Consider the following 23,041-nt stretch of genomic DNA (forward strand, 5'->3'; position numbering starts at 1 on the left):
ATTTGCAAATTAATAGCAGCCAAATGATAAACATGGCAACCCGGGGAACATACCTGAAAACTCCTTTTAGCCCGCCTGCTGAGGACTGAGACACTATGATACTGTCTTTCAAAATATATGACCTTATATGGTAAGATACAGGTGAAAGCCAAGTATAAGGATGCCTCTACCCTATGAGCCTACTTTAAGTTAGCAGGGGCAGCAATGTCAAATATGCAAATGCGCGAACTTGCTCCTATCAGTGAAAACTATATTAAAAAAAAAAAAAGCATGTGCACTGAAATGTCATTGAGCTATTAAAATCTATTTGTAATTTTTAATGAAAATTAGGTTTGGCGGCACATGTTTATAATCCTTACTAGCTGATAGGCTGAGGCAAAAATGCCTGGACTACAGAATGAGCTCTAAGCTCTAAAGAGATCTTACCTTCAAAATTAAAAAGAGCACTCAGGATATGGCTCAGTGATAAACCATGGAGCCCAAAGTTCAAGTCCCAGAGCTGGCATTATTAGTTAAGCAATGCCATTATAGCACATTCATAATACATGACATGATGATACAGTAATCAGAAAAAACCATCATGGACCTAGGGACACTGATGCAGTACATTGGGAAAGATCCTTAGAAGTCTTTTACATAAGAAGCTCTTGGTAGAACTGAGAAACCAAGCCTGCAGAGCAGTAACTCCAAAGTAGAGGAAAGAAACCCTCATGTCACAGGCAGAGATGGGAACTGGTATGCCACAGAGACAAGCAAGAGCTTGCAAATAATGCAACAGTGACAGACATGAGGTTAAAGATGCTGACAAGGCCCCATCATCAGAACCTGTTTATGTCACACATGTCGTTTTAAACATCTTCTTAAACACCATGAGACTAAAGAAGCCCGAAACAAAAAGTATCCTGTGTCTAGAGTTGAGGTGTCACTCATCAGCAGGAATCTTTGAACTTCTGTGTTTACCATGATTGCCTGCAGGGGTCTTTGAACAATAGCCTTTTCTTGCTCTAGTTTCTAATTTCATATATTTGTGCTTTGTCGGGAAAATATGCATTTCTAACCACATCCAAGTAATCTGGTAGAGATAGACATCCTGAAAGATAATGGTGAACACTGAAGTTCAAAATTTCTTGCCCAATGATGACTGTATAAAACAAGGGAATCCTAAAAATGGAAATAAATATCTATGATAAGGAACCCATTTTTATTAGATTTAATGAAACATGGGCATCATCATAGACCTGACTGGACAAGAGATTATGATCTCATACTTAGACTACTTAAGAACCCTGCAAGACTAGTCCATTCAGATTCTTCTAAGCCTCTGAAGCATTTCCCCTTCATCATAAAACAGGACCCTTCTGAAATGAGAATCTATCTTCTGATCTTCTGACCTACTAAATGACAGGATTGATCAAAGAATTTTTTTTTTTCACCACCAGTTCCAAGATAGAATGGCATGAAATATGAGAGCAACATTTGGAAGGGTACTGCAGCTTGGTTTGAAAGGGGGGTTTCCAGTTTGTAGGACTTATCTCCTGGAAAAACAATTGTAATTCCTATAGCTTGCCTTGAAGAGAGAAGAAAGGAGACGGGAAGGGATCGGGAGGTCAGAGCGAAGCTTTCTTTCTGAGGTTGATTGTGAGCTTCTCATTGCTGTACTGTTTTCTGAATGTTAAGATGCTAAGGATAAATTTTTTTGGTAATGGAACCATGCCTTACAGACCAACGAACCACATGTGTTAATACTGTGAACCAATTCAAAGGGTTAATAGTAAGTACTAGCAGAAAGACAGATAATGCGTGATCTTACATATATGTGGACTAAAGGAACATCTACCTCATAGAAGGAGACAAGCACAGGGTGGCTACTTAGAGACAGAAGGGAGAAGGAATGAGAAAAATGGGGAAAGACTAATTCACACCTAAGAAATTACAGCAAAATATGTAGAGAAGTTGCTAGGAGCCGTTACCTTACATGACATTATAGTGATTTGTAGCTCCAGTACAGTATGGGGATACACTCAAGTATGCCAAATTATGTACTGTACATTTGACACAGAAGAAAACACTTTGAAGGTTTTCACCATAAAAAAAATGGTAAATGTTTACAATAGTTTTATCTGGTTGAAACTTTACATGATTTGTTGAACATTACATGGTAGTTACTCCATTACCATGTACAATTTTATGTTCTTTTACATATCACTTAAAGTAAAATTTTAAAAAGTGAATTCCAAGTAGGTGACTTAGAAGCAATGTCAGCTTTCTACCCAGGAAACTTCAGGTGTTTTACTTAGATAAATGAAGAATAATCAAATAGTGCAACAAATACCTAGAAGATAACATTTGGTGGAGAACTGATGTGGACATAATGCAGGGCTGCCAAAGAGAATTGACTGAATTATCACTTGAATGTAATGGAGTTTCATATTTAAACTAAAAAGAAATATTAATATACCAAAGTAAAACGAGGTAGAGGTGTGTGTGTGTACACACGTGCGTGCACACATGCGCGCGTATATATAATATTTTCTTGTGTTTCATGGACTATATGCTCTGATTTAAGACCTGGCAGTAATTGTACTGAATGCTGGCACTGACAATCCAGTTATGAAAGACCGCTGGCCTCCAGGGGCACCACAAAGCATGTTCTAGGAAGCAAAGAAAAGGTCGTGAAGGAATCCCTGCTCCTGTCTACAGCATTCCTGAGGGAGTATGAGCCAGACTATACTTGGGCTCTGTGTCAAATCTGATTGCTGTGACTATAGCTCAAGCTGGTAAATAGAGCTTCCAGAGTGAATACAGACAGTGATTAAGAACTAGTGATAGAGGAGAGTGATCAGATGAAAGAACAAAGAAAAAGAGGCCAATCCCTGAATTAAAACAAAAATTCAAAGGGAATGAACATAAAAAGAACTGAAATAAAAGAGCCAATGGTGCACGAAAAATGGCATTTGGTAGCACATTTATTAATAGAAACAAATATCTGAGAATGGAAAGGAAAGGGGCTGCAGGGGGAAAAATACCTTTCACTAGTTTGCATAAAGACAGAACTCCAATGGAAACCATTCTGAAAAAGACTCAGGAAAAAGACCAGAGACCTTGGTGATCAGGTGACCCTCTCCTTACTAGAGTACATTAGTAGAATGTTCCCCAGAGTCCAAGGAAGTAAAACAAAGGTTTACTCATGGAAACACCAGACATTTTATTTAAGAATCTTTGACAAAGGGTCGGGGACACAAATTTGAGAGCATTCCAGAAATCAGCAAGTGTCTTCTTGCCAAAGACTACATGGCTTCTCTCCCAAGACAGGAGGTGTTGCAGCTCAGCATCAAATGTAGAGAACTGTGGGAACTGAAACCAGCAAAGCCCATGAGAAAGGCCCAAGATAAGTTGAAGTTTCAAAGGGCCTTGAAAGAGAAGTCATGAATATGTACAGCTTTATAGCATAAGACAGAGTCTATTTTGGTATAGAGTGAAGGAATGTTGTTTTGTATTAAAATGTCTAAGTGTTCTTCATGTAAAAAATTACAAACAAACAAGCACTGGAAAGTGTTTGTATTCTTTAGAGCTTGGGTAACCCCAAGCTATTATGATGCGATTAATAGATCGTGAATATAGTGGAAAAGAGTTCTCTGAGCTTATCATACACATACAGGTTTCCATTTGGAAAGCACTTGACAAGTTCCTCAACTTTACCTGGAGTTGGTACAGGTATTTGTACAAAGTAATATACTTATTCCAGTTTTAAGAATGTGTTTATTCTACACTTTTCAAATTTTTAATCCAGACAATTATATATTTTTGAAGGGCTCAAGATATACACTTTGCATCTTGAGGGGAAAAGAATTGGTTTAAAGATTAGTTTACATGAATTGTTTTCTCTGGTTATTTAGAGTGAAGGTTTTTCTGTACCTTTGCTTCGGTTTGTCTATTTCAAGCAATAAAATAATTATAACTAATATAACACAAGTGAAACTGTTAGATGGTTATAGTATAGCTCTTGAACTAAAGAATATCAATGAAAGATGAGCCCAGAGTAGCTCAGTTAATCCAGAATTCATCAGGGAGCCCAATTCTGGGTCTGTCCACAGACCCACAAATCTCCATAGTCCATCTGACTCCCTGATGAGCACTGTTTGTGGAAAGAAAAGTTTTTTTTTTTCTATAGTCCCTAAAAGTTTTTTTAGCAGAGGTAATTGTTCAATATGAAACCAGGATCCAGCTTAAGAATACAACATGCATAAGGGCTTGGATTATTCAATGCATGGAGTGAGGGAGGGGTGGAGGGAGGAGGGGAAAGGAGACGTAGACAAGAGTTTAATCCACATAGTTAAAACCAACAGACACTTAGGATAATGTCCCTTTAAAAAAAGTTTCTATATACTGTTAAATAAAAAAAAAAAAAAAAAAAAAAAACTAACTATATTCCATAATTTTATATATTACAAATTTATTATGTTTATATATGTAAATATAAATTATAGTTACTGAGTTATATTTTGAACTTTAGAGAAGAATTTTATGTGGATGGGTAGTTAACTACAAATGACAATAATCTCCAAAAAAGACCTACTATTGCCGGAGTTGTGGCTAAGAACACTAATTCCTGATTTGTTACCACAGAATAATAGAGTAAAAACAAATTAATAATTATCCACTTTACAAGTTTTCTTTCAGAAGCATTAAGTCAAAGAATCACTTTTGACAACCATTTTTAAACTATTTCTAATTTAGCCCACCATCGATTTTTCACTAATTTACTCTTCACTTTTTGGTTTGATATGGTCAACTTGATTCTTTTAACCAAGGATAAAAAGGAGCTGAAGGGGTTTGCAACCTCATAAGAACAACAATAACAATCAACCAGATTCCCAGAGCTCCCAGGGACTAAACCACCAACCAAAAAGTACACCTGGAGGGACCAATGGCTCCAGCTGCATATGTAGCAGAGGATGGCCTTGTCAGGCATCAATGAGAGGAGAGGCCCTTGGTCTTATGAAGGCTTGATGCCCCAGTGTAAGGGAATGCCAGAGTTGGGAGGTGGGAGTTGGTATGTGGGTGGAGGTACACCTGCATAGAAGCAGGAGAGGGGAGATAGGATAGGGAGTTTGCAGGGAGGAAACCAGGAAAGGGGATAACATTTGAAATGTAAATAAAAATGTATCTAATAAAAAAGTTGTGACACAGTCATACAACTGTAAAGTAACTATGGCTACACAATGATAACCATGTGGAGTAAAGAACTTCGATTGATCTAACTGGTTCTGTCTTACATCACTATGTGTAAAATGGGAGAGACAATATACTGCAGTAGCCACCACATGGAGATAATGCCCAAGGGGTGGGCTGCAACAGGAAGCTAGCTTTATCACACAGTTCTAGGCAATTATTGAGTTCTCTTTTACAGTTTACTCATTGTTATTTCTGTTGTAAAATAAGTATGAATACTAGCTAAAAAAATATCCTGAACAACAACACAAGTACAGAGACTTATAGGAGAATTACTACTCTCTGAAGAATCTTCCCATTTTTCTTAGTTTCTCATTCTCTTACAAGTATCCAGACATGAATCTATCATTTGTAAATCAAAGCTCTGAATGTTTTGTATTTTAAAATTTAATTCCATTTTTTTAAAGCATGCATTGGAGCAGTATTGAAAAATAGAGTAGTTTCTCAATGCACAATATTTTTTCCTATATCAAATTCTAGCAAGCATTATTTTTTTTTAACCAAGGACTCTGTTATTTTCTTTAAAGCCTAAGTCTTTGTCATCTCTCACACTCTATAAGGTCATTTAGAATAACTGAAAAGTTTTGATTATCCTATTTATAGCTACAATTTCTTTTTGTCTACACATTCATTGATGTCGTTGGCGAGAGCTATATAGCATCCCTGCTTAGAGGCTTTAAAAAATAGATTGGAGTGGTTGATAGATCAAAACATGGTGAGTTTTCTCCTGAATTTCAGTTCTGAGGAATAAGTGAAATGGTTCCTATCAAAAAATTATCAACCTGGCTCTAGGAGGCAAACATTCCTGACAATTTCTGTATATGGTAGGAGTCACTGAATAACTGTCCTCATTGTTTAGTAATTAACCCTGGCAGCAGTGAAGAATTAGAGGTAGAACACGTAAAGAGAAGAATCAACAAGACAAAATGTCCAGGAAACAGGAAAGTTGAACACACAGCAAAAGCAACATTGTTTTCTGCCTAAGGACCAAATACTTTTCATTTAACAAAAGCAAACAAGAGGAAGAAAGGAAGGAAGGAAGGGAGGGAGGGAGGGAGGGAGGGAGGGAGGGAGGGAGGGAGGGGAAGGGAAGGGGGAGGGAAGGAAGGTAAGAGAGAGTGGGAAAGAAAAACAAAGAAAGAGTGGCTAAAATTGACTGCCTGCATACTAACTTTGAAACAGGAGAAAAACCCAAAGCTCAATTTTACCCAGATATTTTCTATCAGCTCCAGTGGTTTTCACTGTTTATGTGAGCATATGATAAGCTCATAGATAAAACAAGTAAACACAAATTTACACTTGGTTCATGTTTTGTGTTTGCAGTTACTGACTCGGGACCTTACACTTGTCTGAAGCTCTGTAGTTCACTCATTCATTCACATGACACATGGAACACTTATTAAGCACCTACTCTGCACAGATGATAATAGTATGTCAGTGAAGAAAGAATAAATCACTATACTGATTGCAAATGCTGCCTGCAGTGAGCAAAGGAGTAGATTATAAAACACAGTCATCAAGTGTTCATACCATGCAGCCAGCAACTTCCATTAGAAAGTATGTGCTGCAACTTCTTGTAACCTTGGGAAAGCTGCTTATTAGCCATTTTGTGCCTCAGTTATTATTTTAGTAAAATGTTAATATGAAGTAATAGATGTGTATGAGTGAATAAAAGGTCTCAGATTAGTATCTAGCAATAATAACGACAATGTAAGTGTGAACTATTGTTTGATAAGAGAACCTGATCTACATTTAAAATGTTAATAAATAGCCCTCAGTTAAAAGGGATAGATGCCAGAGAAATCAAGACAGTGAAACCCAATATAAAAATACGAACAGATTTTGGATGTATTATCTGCTTGGTGTTGACTGTAGACAGCAGGTCAGTGGCTAAGCTAGTTACTCATTGGGCCTATCTCTGTCCCTATTTGCTCATCTCTGAGAAGGGATGACGTGGTCTTCTCCACAGCGGCTCTACTAGGATTGGCAAATACAGCAGTTATTAAATGGTGACTGCTGTTATTGTAACCTGGTCATATACAGCTAGCAACACTGATTGTTATATCATAGGAGAGCACTTTAGCATAGTTTAACATGACTTTCATCAAAATTTCTTTAAACTATTAAGTGTGTGCTGACTCTCTGATATCTACAGGATTTCGTGCAACTAGCCTTTCACAAACTTATTTGAGATCGGCATGCTGATATTTTTATAAATCTATTTTTGCTAAATTTTGTAATTTTTGTCCGTCATTATAAGTGAAAGTAGTCTTTAAAAATATCTCCTCTGATATATTTTGTTAACATTATGGTTGTCTTCATATAGAGATTTAAAACCTTATCCTTAATTTTCTGTTTCCTAAAATGTTTCCATTTTTAAAACCATCACAACAATCCCCATCCATTGAACTACTAACCTACGTCCTTCAGTCCTCTCTAGACCTAGTGTTTGCTCTCAATGTTTTCCTTGAATTTCATTTTTTAAATAAATTCCATTATTTATGTCCCCCCCCAAATTGGCCAATGTTTGTTTTCCTCAAATGGCTCAAACCATAATCATTTATTTTATCAAAAATTTTATATTTCTTTATAAACACTCAATAGCCATTCCTAACTTTAATCTACATTAAGTCAGTCATTATTTACTCTTTTGATATTTAACCTAGATTTCTTATTTTCTGTCTTGACTGTTTTATTGATATCAGCAGACATTGGGATAATGTAACCAGCTCAAATTTAATTCTCAACTTCAATGACTTTGTCTATTCTTCTTCTTTTCCTTTGTTTTGCTTATTTGTTTCTTTGTTCGTTGTTCATTGATGGTCTTTTGAGTTAATCAAATAATTAGTTTCATGGAAACTGTTCCTCTAAACCTCTAAATACAGTTGTTTTTCCACATACTGTAAACTTTTGATACATACTACATACTACTTGCAATATCATTTTATTATAAATATTGAAACTTCCTTTATAATTTTTCCCGACTTTCTCTGTAGTCGAATGTTGAATAAATAATTCTTAGATATAATATATGTGTTTGTTCTTTTTTTTCAATTTATTTATTCACTTTACATCCCAATTGGTGCCCCTCTCCTACCAGTTCCACCCTCCTACCGGTTCCACCCCCCCTCCTCCCGGTTCCACTGCCCTCTTCCCAGTTCCCCCACATATCATCATATACAGTTCCTCCTGCAAACCTCCTCCCCTTCTTCTATGAGAAGATGGAGTCCCTCATATCCTTATCCTGCCCTGTAACATCAAATCTCTGCAGAGCTAGGCACATCCTCTCCCACTGAGGCCAGATAAGGCAGCCCCAGTTAGGGGAATGGGATCCACAGACTGGCAACAGTTCTAAGGACAGCCATTGCTCCAGTTGTTGAGGGACCCACATGAAGACCGAGCTGCACATTTACTACATATGTGTGGAAGGAAGGCTTAAGTTCCAGCCTACATATGCTTTTTGGTTGGTGGTACCGTCTCTGGAAGCCCCTAAGGGTTCAGGTTGGTTGACTCTGTTGGTCCTTCTATGGAGTTTTTAATCCCTTCCCTCCAGAGCCCTTAGTCTTTCCCTGAACTCTTCCATAAGACTCCTAGGCTTAGCTTTGGTCCTCTGCATCCTCTTTAGTCAGCTGCTGGGTGGAGCCTCTCAGAAGACAGTTATGCTAGACTCCTGTCTGCTAGCATCAGAGTATCATTATTCCCGACTCTCTACAAAACTGCCAGATTTACTTCCAGAGTGCTTGTACAAGTTTGCACTCCCACCAGTAATAGAGGAGTGTTTCCCTTGCTCTACATCCTCACCAGGATGTGCTGTCACTTGAGGTTTGATCTTTGCCATTCAGATTGGTATAAGGTGAAATCTTAGGGTTGTTTTGATTTGTGTTTCCCTTTTGACTAACGATGTTGAACATTTCTTTAAGTGCTTCTCAGCCATTCGAGATTCCTCTGTTAACTCTGTTTAGCTCTGCACCCCATTTTTTAATTCGATTATTTGGGTTGTTGGTGTCTGACTGCTTGAGTTCTTTATACATTTTGGATATTATCCCTTTGTCGAATGTAGGATTGAATATTCTTTCCCAATATGAATTCTGCTGTTTTGTCCTATTGACAGTGTCCTTTGCCTTGAAGAACCTTTTCAGTTTCATGAGATCCCATTTATTAGCTGTTGATCTTAGTGCCTAAGCCATTGGTGTTCTGTACAGGAAGTTATCTCTTGTAACAGTGAGTTCAAGGCTATTTCCCACTTTCTCTTCTATTAGGTCTTACTTAGTATATCTGGTTTTATGCTGAAGTCTTTGATTCACTTGAATTTGTGATAAATATGGATCTACTTACATTCTTCTATTTATCACCATCCCTGATTTCAAGCTGTGTTACAGAATAATAGGAAAAAAAAAATACCTCCATGGTATTGTTATAGAAACAAGTAGGTCAATCAATTTGTCTTCTTTGAAGACAAAGAAGTAAACCTACATACCTACAAATACTTCATTTTTGACAAAGAAGCCTAAAGAAAGCATCTTTTTTCTTAGATATAACTTATCTGTACCCCTACAGATATGTTTTTGTCAACTTCTTCATTTAATGACTTTGAAACTGAATCTAGCTTTGAGGGGCTTTTTGGGGTTTTTTTGTTTTGTTTTGTTTTTTATTTCAACAATTCAGTACAGGGAATGTTCTACTATTAAATATCCACAATTTTTACATACACATAATTAAGCTTTATAGTACATACAACATCATCTTTTTTTAAAGGTTGTGAAGAAAATGTATGTGTGATAACTTTTCAAATGTTCACCTAAATTTAAATAAGTAAAAAAGCAATTCTCTTCTTTATTGAGCATTCTCTACCTAACATACTATACTTGATTGAGATTTTTAGAATATGTAATTCGTCAGAAATTTCCAAGTGATAGTTACATTGGAAAAACAATACAAATTTCAAAGGACCAGCAAAAATTCTATTAAAAATAATCTTGAAAATATATTACATGTGACATGCATATGTCCATATTCATACAGAAACACAAATATAAACGAAAAATTTAGAAGACACACAACAAAGCAAAGTGACCCATTGCTATAGCTAGAAACTATTAAAATCCAATGGATTACTGCTGTTCTGCATGACGTTTGTCTCTATCTTAAGGATATTAATAATATTCTATTAACTGGTCAGAGTATAGTACAATCTTTTTTATTTTTTATTTATTTCTTGAGAATTTCAAACAATATTTTACCATATTCTTTTTCATCCTCCGACCCCTCTGAAATGCCTGTCCATCTGCTCAACTTCATGTTATCTTTGTTTCTTTAAAAGGAAAGTTTTTAAACCGTAGTTGTGAACAGGCAGGTAAATGTTTACAAATCTTATAGAGCAATAATTCAGTGATCAATTCAGTCATAGGTTTTAATTATGGCAATCTGTTTTCTCAGCTTTTTATTAACAAAAACAGAATAGATATAAAGGAGCCTGAAGAAGTGGTTAGTCTAACTCAAAAATGTGAATGGAGAGTGAATTCTTATGTATTCTTTCTGGGCCAGAGTCTCTGGGAAATTTCCATTAAAAAGTCGCTTTGAGTCTAAATGAAACCAGTTCCTCACAGTGGCTGTTAAAATTGAAAGGAAATTATAGTTGGTTTCGTGATTAGAAGAGTCTTACTATTTCTCTCACATTGTATTTATAATTTTCTCTTTGTTTCTAAACTTACCTTCTCCTACTTTTCTCTCTTCCCCAGGAAAAATTATGACATCAACATCCAAAGGCGTTCTTCGCCCATTTCTAATCGTCTGCATTATCCTGGGCTGCTTCGTGGCATGTCTGCTTATTTACATCAAGCCCACCAACAGCTGGGTCTTCAGTCCAATGGAGTCTGCAAGTTCTGTGCTGAAAATGAAAAATTTCTTCTCCACAAAATCTGATTATTTTAACGAAACTACTATTCTGGTTTGGGTGTGGCCATTTGGACAAACCTTTGACCTTACATCCTGCCAAGCAATGTTCAACATCCAAGGATGCCATCTAACAACGGACCGCTCGTTATACAACAAATCCCATGCGGTTCTGATACACCACAGAGACATCAGCTGGGACCTGACTAACTTACCTCAGCAGGCCAGGCCACCCTTTCAGAAATGGATTTGGATGAACTTAGAGTCACCCACTCACACACCCCAAAAGAGTGGCATTGAGCACTTGTTCAACCTGACTCTAACTTATCGCCGTGATTCAGATATACAAGTGCCTTACGGCTTCTTGACGGTGAGCACAAATCCCTTTGTGTTTGAAGTGCCAAGCAAAGAGAAGTTGGTGTGCTGGGTTGTGAGTAACTGGAACCCTGAGCATGCCAGGGTCAAGTATTACAACGAGCTCAGCAAGAGTATTGAAATCCACACCTATGGGCAAGCATTTGGAGAATATGTGAATGATAAAAATCTGATTCCCACTATATCTACTTGTAAATTTTATCTTTCTTTTGAAAACTCAATTCACAAAGATTACATCACAGAAAAGCTCTACAACGCATTTTTGGCTGGTTCAGTACCTGTTGTCCTGGGACCATCTAGGGAAAACTATGAGAATTATATTCCAGCTGATTCATTCATTCATGTGGAAGATTTTAATTCTCCCAGTGAGTTGGCAAAATATCTGAAGGAAGTTGACAAAAACAATAAGTTGTACCTTAGTTACTTTAACTGGAGGAAGGATTTTACTGTAAACCTCCCACGGTTTTGGGAATCACATGCATGTCTGGCATGCGATCATGTAAAAAGGCATCAAGAATATAAGTCTGTTGGTAATTTAGAGAAATGGTTTTGGAATTAAAGTGTCCATCATTGTCACAGTGAAATAGATTAATCATCATTCAAGTTTTCAGGATAAGAAGAAACACGCTGCATTTGGGTCACAGTTTAATTTTTCCTGCCCTCTATTGAGGACCATGTATATTTTGATGAAATTTTTAAGAGACCAGAATTAGCAATCACTCAATTTGGTTTTAAATTATCCTGTATATATGTGATAATAAGCACTGGAAATAATTTATTCGTCACTCTCATTTGTAAAACATTCTGTTTTTACATTTTATAGTTGACTGTAAATTATGATTTAATTGTTTCTACATCAATCAGATCTTTAATCTATTTGGAAAATGAAAATACATATCCTAAAATATGAAGGACTTTTTGCCAAGTATTATAAAGCTTAGATTCTAGATTGTATAATGCTAAGAAGGATTATTGAATCACTTCATTCTTAACCTCTCTGAGGTTCAGAGTTGAACACTACTGACAACTGATGTAGTTTCTACCTGTACCACATTTGTGAAGCTGGGCTAACTGATGTAGTAAAGAAGAGAGACGTGAAGCAGAACTGTTATTGGACTAAACATTCATTTTATTAAGTTGTTTTGCAAATGTGAATTCTCAATATCTTAAGTTAAAGAAAACAAGAATTTTCAGAGACACAATTTATGTGGGTTTGGGAGTATTTTTGTTTGGTTTGTTTTTTTAGTGCCTAATAATATCTAAGAGAATCCTTCGATAGTTTCCTTTCAGTTCATGAGGATAATTATTACTGTAAAAATAAATAATTCCCTCTTATAACAATAAAAATGTTATCTGCAAATACAAATAAACATACAAATTATACCGTTTATAGAACTTTAAATACTTCATTCATTTGAAAATTTTTTTCCAAAGAACCCATATTTAAGTTTTAGTTTACCATATTTGGTAATAAATAGAAGTAAAACTTGAAAGATCTGTCTTATCATTTAAAAGAGCTTAAAATTTTTACCAATGGGTGAAATATGGCATAAAACACAATAAATTAGGAACCTATAGGGAATACACAGTGCTGACACTGAGTAAGATTTCAACATGTATTTATTACATAAATTAATTATCAGCATTTAAAAAGTCAGAGGTAAATTTTTGTTTTTGATTAAAAAAAAAAAAAACAGTTCTAGCCAAGAACTATTAACTGAAAATTATCTCTCTCATACCATTTTAAAAAACTATCCATACGTAGCATATGTTGCTAGTATATTCCGGGCTTTACAGAACCGATATAAACTTATTGCACTGAATTTGGGAGCATGTTATCTATGAACTTGGATCTGCCTGCAAAACTCTCTTCCGTAAGTGTAGAGGAGATAAGTAGGCATATGCAAATATAATAGTTAAGAAAAAAAAAGAGATATTGAAGAGCCTTACAAATTTTTTTTTCTTCAAAGTATTTCTAATGCCTGTGTTCCATGCTGTTCAAAACCTATAGAAAAAATAATAATGTTCTGATGACATCTATTTGGATCTTTTGTGGCTCATTTATTATTATTATTATTATTATTATTATTATTATTATTATTATTATTATATGTTGCAATCGACAGAACTCAGGCTAATTCTCCTCACCTATGGAGATGTGTTTCAGTTTATAAGTAAGAAGTATGTGCTCGGTGAGACATAAGACCCCTTACCATGGGAAAGATTTGAGCAAAGAAAGACCACAGAATTAAAGAGTTTTATCCCATGGTTTTTTTTTTTTTTTTTTTTTAAGACATGGTTACACAGGTAATACTATCAACCCCAAACTGCCACAGAAGTAAAGCTGAAAACATGTTGTCAGTGTACGGCTTGTGAAATAAATCTTCCTATAATTTGCATCTTGTACTACTCTCAGTGGAGCTTGTTTGATTTAGTGAAAAAAAAATACTAAATACCAGTAAATCTACCCCATTGTTTACCTACTCAATGTGTGTTAGAGTGGCAGGATTTTTCTACTCATTTGACCAGACATAGATTTTCTCTAGATTATCTCTTCTTTCTACACATCATTTTTACATGTATATCAACGAATAGTTCATATACATAGATTCTCTCCTAAAGGCTCTATGCATATATTTATTTGTTTAAAAGTCAATTTCATGCATTTACTTGTTATGTTTTTGATCCATATACAGAGACCTAAAAATGCATTGCTAAGTTTAGAATTTGCTTTCACTAAAAGCTGGAGAGCATTTGATGTTGCTTTCGTCCATCGTTTCTAAATTGGATGGTGATAAACCTGAAAACAGTTGACTCTCTTGTTGACGATGAACGTGAGCTCATTCTTGGACTGGGACTACAACTAAATGCCAATAGTATAAGCCAAGCCAAGGTATCAAGTATTCCACAGGTACATCTCAATATTGATTTCCCAGAGCCAAGCCATGGAAAATGTCTGAATTTCAAGTCCACAGTTAATGAGCCAGCTTTTTAACTGGAAGAATGTACGACAATATTCATTAAAGCAAATACTTCTTCCTTTCTATGAGCTAACTAGTTACTTGTGACATATTTATTCCTGAAATGTTGAGAGACAGGCATGTCACCCCACACGTAGTGATAGTAGACATTAGAATTTAAGGATCCTATTGCTCTGAATCTCATTTCTCTCTGCCCTATCCATACCTTATTGTACAAATATATCTCAATTCCTATAAATGTGAATATCACCTTGGCACTATATAGTGCCTGTAGAATGGTATGTTCTGGGAGGACTTCAGCTTTTGAATATAGAGTAGACAGAACCTTGAGATGTTGTCACTCTTTCCCATATTATTGTTTTAGCTGTTAAACTTTAAGAGAAGGGATGAGCTTCATTCTGTGTGTTAATAAATCTTGGGACTTATACTTGTTATAAGGATATCTCGTATGAAAGATAGATTGATTCAACCAAATTAGCTTGCTGCTGGTATAATAAAAGCAGATCATGTGCCTAGAGATCAATGATGGCTCTAAGAAGGTCACAAACAAGTTTTCATCTAAAAGTGCACAAAGTCATTATCACCAGTGCTCTCAGTATTTACTGAATAATTATTGCAGGCTTTATTAATAGAAATACAAAAATAATTATTTTAAGCCTTCATGATGATAAACAAGCTGACTATCTATTTAGTTGTATTTTAAAGAAGGAAGATCATGATAGCCATGTATTTTAGGACAGCCATGACCTGATGAAGTAGAAAGTATAAGAAGTAATCTTAGTGGGACACTAGCATCAGCCCTAGAGTGTGCAGAGCTTGAACCAAAACTGTTGAGGTGGACGTGGACAGAATACTTAAGGAATTATTTTGCTGAGTCTTTAAACTCTTGCCTTTAATTGGAGATTAAATAAAGAAGTAGTAAAAACAGAAAATAATTTATTTAGATATTTTTTATTTTACTGAAATATTTCCAGGGTAGGTTTCATGGCTGTTACTCACCAAGAAAGTGTTTATGTGAATTAATGTTTCAAAACATTTTAGTTCTCCACAGTGTTATTTTGTGCTTGATGATGTCAGCTCCCCTCAACTCCAATCTCAAGAGAACGAGTCTGTTAAAAATTGTAATCAAGGTCTAGATATAAGAGATTTTAGATGCTGAAGGATAAGCCGTTCTTCATGTAGGAGGGGTTATTAATGGATGCCTAGTAAATAGTTACATCAATGTAATTAGTGGGCATGAAAGATACTTTCAATGTAGTCAAAATACCAGCTTCTTCATTCTAAATGGGGGTAATCTTTTCGGTTCATTGCTCCTAGATACAGAGAACAGTTTAAGTACTTCTTGTGGTATTTTTCTTTTTAAAATAACTCCAATATAAATAGATGTTATGAAAGATCAAACTAGATTTGAAACTTCTTGGCATTCGATTTTAATATTAACCAGTCACCAACAATTTATCTAATAAGAATGAAATCAGGACATAAGAAGAATACAAAATGAAGCACAATAGTAGACAAATATGTATTACCAAACTGTGGGGAGAGAAACAGAGGTTTACCCTTCATTCTTGCTAGTTGGATTTGTAATAAAGTATTCCAAACATCAATCAGGTGATTTTTGCTTGTGGGCATCTCTCCTTTGGAGTCTTTACAGCACTTTGAAAATGGCTAAGATATGCTACTATCCAAAGTAGGGTCCTTTGTAATTCATATTCAATCCATCCATATTCATAAGCAGTTAACAGAGTCTAAATGGTAGACACACTGTTAAACTAGAAATATGAATAATTGTACCCTAGGCTATCATTGCAACAAATTGAAGCCTTGAGAAAGTCACTTGACCTCTCTGGATGACTGTGTTAGTAAGAATTCCTTCAGAATCACTGCTCTATAATATGAAGCCTAAATAGATATATGCATTAATTTGAGTTTCAAATACCCTTGCCCATCCAAAACTATTTTTTGGCAGTTAATACTACAAAAGCATAATCTTGGTTCTTTACTGAAGCTTACAATATAGCAAGTGCTCAATTAACTAAACATTCTCCTTTATATTTTTCTTCCTCTTAGGTTTTTTGTAACATATTGTTTCTTATGCTTAGTTATCAGAAGGGGAAAAAAAGAACATTTCAGATTTTTCATACTATCAATATTTTTACTACAATAATCTAAAACTATTTATTGATGTAAAACTCAAGAATTCAGCAGAAGAAGTGAGTTCCTTCATCAACAGGAATATAGAGTATGAGTATATAAGGATTGACTATATTTAGAAAACTTAATTCTTTTAACTCAAGGCTAATTTATTTTCATTCATTTAACATACTTAGGATATATTTTCATTTAAAAGTAAATTGCATATCACTGATTTTTTTTAAAACACTACACAAGGCACTGTTTCTAAGCCATGTAATCTTGAGTTTGCAGAGACAGTTATTAATAATACTGACACCAGGTCCATTTCCCATGTAATTGGAAAATTTTCAACTAAGAAAAAAAACCAACAAAATGAAAATCAAAAAAAAAAAAAAAAACAATAAAGGAAGAAGGCAGAAACCAGGGCGTTACTACAAAATTATCCTAGGCCTGCTAGAGGTTCTCAGACTCAGGTCTGCCTTGGAGACTTCCTACATCAACGGCATAAGAGTTATTTACATCATTTGGAAGACTGTTATAATACATATGGTGAACTAGGTCTGTATTTTTAATGAATCCATAGACAATTCAAACATGTTGCTAGTTTTGGAAGTCTGGGTCCTTTCTATTAAATAGAAGTAATCCTATCCTCAAACAATGCAGGCATGAAATATTGCCTTTCCTTAGCTCACTTGATATCTTCTTAAATATATTGGTAGGTGTTACTATATTTCAAAACCCAAGAAGTTCCTCAAGTCTTGTACAGTGGTGCTGCTCTTCAACTATGACTTAGGACAAACTATTAGCCATTTCCTGGAAATAATTTTTCACAATATCCCTTAGACTTTAAATGCATTTTTTTCCATTTTAAGTACAAAAACAAAGGTAGACAGTTATTAGGATATCTTACAGCCATCAAAATAGCACATATTTGATCAATTGTTTTCCTGGGTTTTTAATTGATAGGATACGGAAGCATATTATAATATTTTAGGTGGTCCACAATCTTGAATTCAGTATTAAATGTGAGCTATTCACTCACTAGCTCACTCTCTGTGCCTAATCTCATCTCTGTTGTTATCATGGTTTTTATGTGCATAGAAGGGGTAGCCTATTTTGAAAACAAATGAGTGCATCTCTAAAACGTTAGACAATTATTTGTATGCATATTCTGTGAGTGTTCTACCACTGTTGTATGCCTTTGGTTGTTAAAAAAGAGAGTAAGTCTAGAATATATAAAAATTTCAGCTCTAACATCTATTGATGTTAGGGTAGCAGCTCAGCTCGTAAGCCAAAGGGAGAATACTCAACAAAAGAGAAACAAATAAACGTGGTATGGAAGATTGCATTGACGTTACTGAAATCAGAAGGGCTAATCCTCAATAGAAGGGATATCCACAAACATAGTGATGAAGCATGCAGTAACATCTACTGAAATTAGAAAGTACTGGGAGGTGTGTGGGGGTGGTGGCAAAGAAATATAGACACTGATCACCTCACTAACCACACTGAGCATTTCCTAAAATAAACAAGCCTAATCCTTCTTAACTGTTATGAGAAATCAGTAAATTAATATTATTTAGCTCGATAGCAGTTTATACAGCTGAAATCCAAGGATAGAATAGTAGAAAGATTCTCATAGATCATTTTCTGGTGAAAAAAAATTGGTCTTAGAAATATTCATCAACCTGACTAAATCTTTCACAACAACTGTTGGTCTAAGCACAGAACCAGCTATGGGTAGATTACAAGAGAACTAAGTCTCCCTTTACCGTTCCTAAAAAAAAATTTTTTTTAAAGGAAGAGGTTGAAATGTGTAGATATAAACTCATTAAACAGAAATTACTTTGTTCAATGATGCAGAAATCAAATAAACATAGGAGGCTGTGATTAAGACTCCATGGATTCCATGATAAATAAGTTATTGATGACATGAACAATCTCAACTGTGCATAGATATAATTTTTTTAGTTGAATGGCCCAAAAATGAAACACTTAAGGAAAATTTCTACATGTAAAAAGAGTAATAATTAAAATAGCATATTAATTATTAATTATGTTTTTTACAAGATGCTAGAAACATTACATTTTAATTATAACATCAGAAAACTTCAAAAATTGAATTTACTAAATTCTCAGACAGCCAAATATTTTTAAATTTAGTTGAACATGTCAAGGACATGAAATAATAAACTTGGAGTTTCTTGACAAACATAGAAATTTTACTGGAAAAAAAGTTTTATAGGTGATTTCTATAAAATATAAAGTTGTAGGAGCATGTTAATTTTTCTACGCAGGCCAGTGTTCCATTTGATTAATGAGGATGTAACAGCTACACAGTCTGGCTTGTGAAAAATGGTTTGCAAAGACTCAGTTAACATCCAAGACCCAGTACTACTAATAATATAAGAAATAGGAGAAGGCAACAATGCATCCCTCTTCTCAGACTTGTTTCATTAGCTCCCTTCAGCTCATGATTGAGACAATCCTAGCAATGCCATTCTTGTCCATGTGACATCAGCAAAAGGATGCTCGTAGGTTTACATCTTACATATCTTCATGGTCAGTATGAGATCAGAGTCAAGAATACCCAATTTTCTACATAAAACTGGAAGCCATCTACATTATAAGGAAACATGATCTATCAAAGATTGTAATGCCATGTTTTTTATAAAATTACTAAGGGATTAGGATTATGATTTTTTTCATTTTTTTATTATCCCTTAATATCAAGTATTATAGGAGTCAGGGATTACAGAGTATGACAATGTAAAAAAAATTAATATAGACTTAAGAATTAAAGCAAAAATGGGGGTAAGACAAAAATATGTTGAATATACTTTTAAAATTCAATTATCTTCTCAGTAGTAATGAGGCTTATTCTGCATATATATCAGCATGAAGTAAAGGAGTGCTTTCTTAAGATACATGATAAAGAGCTTAAAAGTCTAAATATAGACCCAGGTTTCCCAAGATTCAGAAAGAAGAAAGCATCAAGAAGAAGAAAAAAAAAAAGTGAAATAGACTCATGATCAAAGTCCTTTTAGTTCTTAACACCTACAGTGTAATTTGCTAGCATTTATGAGCCACAGACTTCTCATTTGTTATCTAATGGTGATAGATATGTTATCTATCATTAGATACGTTATCATTTGTTATCTTATGGTGATAGATACGTTAGATCCACCTAACAAAGTCTTCATAATGGCATTGATCTGAAATCCTGGTGTAAGTGTTGGACTGCCATATGTCATGTACTTTTTCCTCCATGTTCTCTTCTAGGTGACTTTGTTCTATGAGTGTTAGGAAAGGGTTAGGGGAAATTTGCATACAGTTTTAAGTGCTGCTAAGGAGAAAGTTGTAGTGAAAGTATCACAAAGGAAGAACAAAGAATGTGCCTACCATCTTGATTCCATTCAAGGCTGCCATATAGGCCAAAGCCAATGCTTGTCCTGGGTAGTTTATGTCATTTTCATAAAGGATTTTATACTCAAGGAATTGTGGGCAAAGCAATCACACTGCAACAAAATGTGCCAATTCTTCCAATCTGTGAATTGTAATGATCAGTAATTTATAAAACTACTTTGAAAGCAATTGAATATTTTAGTATTGTAATTTGCACTACGATATTGCTATGTTCAGGCAAACTGAAACCCTCTGAAATTTAATGCCAAATGTACAGTTCATAGGTTCATGTTATTTCTTATGAGCATGTCATTGCATTGTAACAATTGTTTAATACCATTAACTTTCCCTGGGTGTGTTGTTATGATGCAGATCCAACAGGGTTATTGTAAGCACACTAATTAGTCATCTGAGGTTTTATAGATAAAAATCATACATTGATCAGAAATCACTTTTCTACTTATTTTTTTGTAGAGTATTTTTTCACACTTGAAAAAACATGATTATTTTATATCAAACATCAGTTTTTCTTTAAAATCTTATTTTAGTAGCCAATGCATGTTTGAAATAAGATGTTAAATATTATATGATAATAGTAAGGTTGTGTTTGTAAGTGAAAATGCATGCTATAATGAATCATACAGCTTTGGTGGCACATTTTTCTACTGCCACGTTATATGCAAGCTTTGTCTTAATCTGTGTGCACGGTTCACATGCTTTCAAGAGTCCTTTTTTAATATTTACAACGTGATATGTGATTTTGAGTGCTGATGAACCAGTGAGCCAAGATGCAATACTGTTCTGCTTTCATTTTTCTTCAAATTTTACATTATGTTGTAAATTTTCTCAGAAAACTTTTTTTTTTGGGGGGGGAGGTTGTTGACAATAAACTATAACAAATACATGAATTTGCTGGTAAATCTGACAAGTGACTGCACAGCAACTTACTGTTACAAAGCATGAAGATGTGAAAAGATCATTTTATGAGTTCTATTCTGTGAACACAATGCTCTGGCATCTTTTATATAATTAAGAAGACCTTATCGTTTTTGAAACACTGCCAAAGTCAGTACTACTGCCAAAAGGGAGGAACACTAGTCAGACCTGCATTACACTAAACTGAACAATAACAGACTATCCAGACTGTGTAGACTGCCAATAACTACAGCAAAGTGGGAGGGATATACCCACTCTTTTGTTTCTTAGTAACTTGAAAAATGTATAAGGAATATGAATTTTGGCATGCCTTTATATGCTGATAACTCAAAGCAATATTTGAAATAAAACTCATTCCATTCTGGAAATGATATGCCCAGGCATTTTGTTTCAGAAATATACTTGTGTTTTCTGAAGGCTCTAATTTCAAACAGGTAATGTCTGTAGACCAACTGTTCCTTCTCCAAATAATGTCATTTATTGTAACACGTAATGGGTAGAACGTAGCTTTCAGTCAGTTATTCGTATCACCAGTATAAACATTCATAATGTTGGAAGGTGATTTCACTGTGATGTTATGAAAGCAATGGAAACCCTAGTTATTTTTTTGTTTGTTTATGTATTTATTTATAGAAAATTGCTTATTTCAAGTCTAATTTTAGCAACATCAACTAAGTTAATACAATGCTAAGAAAATTGACTCTAGTTACTATTTCAAGTCACAATCCTGAAGCTGAGTCTTGCTGCAATTCAAAAATGAAGCATCGATTCAAATGCTGAGCAGCCTGCCCAGCCTTGGAGAGGTCAACTACAGCAGTCATGATACCATAGGTGTGAGCAACGTAAAGGATTACTGCACAATTCGTGATATTGTAGGTGTGTGAAAGGACTATACCATTAATGATACCATAAGTTTGTAACACATAGCCAACATCTGATCCGGGCTCTCAGTTTGATATTGCATGCATGCCTTCATTTAATTAACCTGTAAATAACATCACTTTGTGGCAGCTAAGCAAATATTTTAATAAGCCATGAAAGACAAGATATGAGAAATCTGTACTTTCAGGTATTTGGGGAAAAAATTTACTTTCCATAAATTAAAGTGAGTTGCTGTTTGAAATTTTCTTCCCTTAAAAATATGCTGTAACACCATATGTTCATCATTGTTTTTTCAGGCTTATAAATATATAATGTGACTACTACAAACTTGTGAAATTTTGTTTATCAAGTAATGGTCTTAACAATCTGAACAATGATTTAAAGGCAGAAGTAAATACATAAGGAATTTGAGCCTGTTTGTAAGAAATCTACTCCTTGTGTCACATTTGCTATATTCAATGTAAATACCTCACTGATATAACACTGGAGCTAGTGAATGTGTAAATAATTATGTTCTATTTGGACCTAATGCATTCCTGTAATGTGAATATTTAAAATAAAAGAGTTCAATTTAAATGCACAATAGTTTTGTTTTTGTACAATGATTGCACTTCATCTTATCCCCTCAGAATTTATTTTCACTCACATGCAAAACTAGATTTGCAGACATTGAATTAAACTGTTTAAATAAATATACTTACCAGGTTACACATTCATTATACATCTCAAGTCAAACATTAAACCCAGTGTACATGCAGATTGTGGTAAGCATTGTTTTAACATGTTTAATAATGCAACTAAACCCTTTAAGAACTGGACTTCTGTGCACGGGGATCAGGGAAAGGCTTTTCTGTTCTAATCCTAAGTTTGAAGACCTTGTTTTCTGTTTTCTCCATTTTTTTTATTCTCTACAACCCCCTACCTTGGTCTTCTAATTCAGACCTACAGAGTCAACAATACCGACAACCTCAATATATGTTTGTTGTTGTGGACATCTCATTTCAACTGTCTGTTTCTATCTTCTGATTGCCCTCTGTCATCTAATAACTTGAACACCACTGTGAACGAATATCAATACATCTCTCTTCTCCAATCCTTTATACAATGGTACTGGTATAAATTGCATTTTGAATCAAAATCTTATTCTTTTTCCTTACAGTGAATTTTTTTAAATTTATTTTTATTGGATATTTTATGTATTT

General features: G+C 34.7%; 1 protein-coding gene across 2 annotated transcripts in view; it reads left to right on the forward strand.

Annotated features, from left to right (window-relative positions):
- Fut9 (fucosyltransferase 9) overlaps positions 1–22,412 on the forward strand; it is a 181,269-nt gene extending 158,857 nt beyond the window's left edge. For both annotated transcript variants that reach the window (XM_076924058.1, XM_076924057.1), the window contains one exon: positions 10,971–22,412. In XM_076924058.1, coding sequence (XP_076780173.1) covers positions 10,979–12,058 — 1,080 coding nt within the window. In that variant the 5' untranslated portion in view covers positions 10,971–10,978 and the 3' untranslated portion in view covers positions 12,059–22,412. The remainder of the gene's footprint in view (positions 1–10,970) is intronic.
- The last annotated feature ends 629 nt before the right edge of the window (positions 22,413–23,041 follow it).

This window comes from Arvicanthis niloticus, chromosome 25 (genome assembly GCF_011762505.2).
Source record: "Arvicanthis niloticus isolate mArvNil1 chromosome 25, mArvNil1.pat.X, whole genome shotgun sequence".
Lineage (NCBI taxonomy): Eukaryota > Metazoa > Chordata > Mammalia > Rodentia > Muridae > Arvicanthis > Arvicanthis niloticus.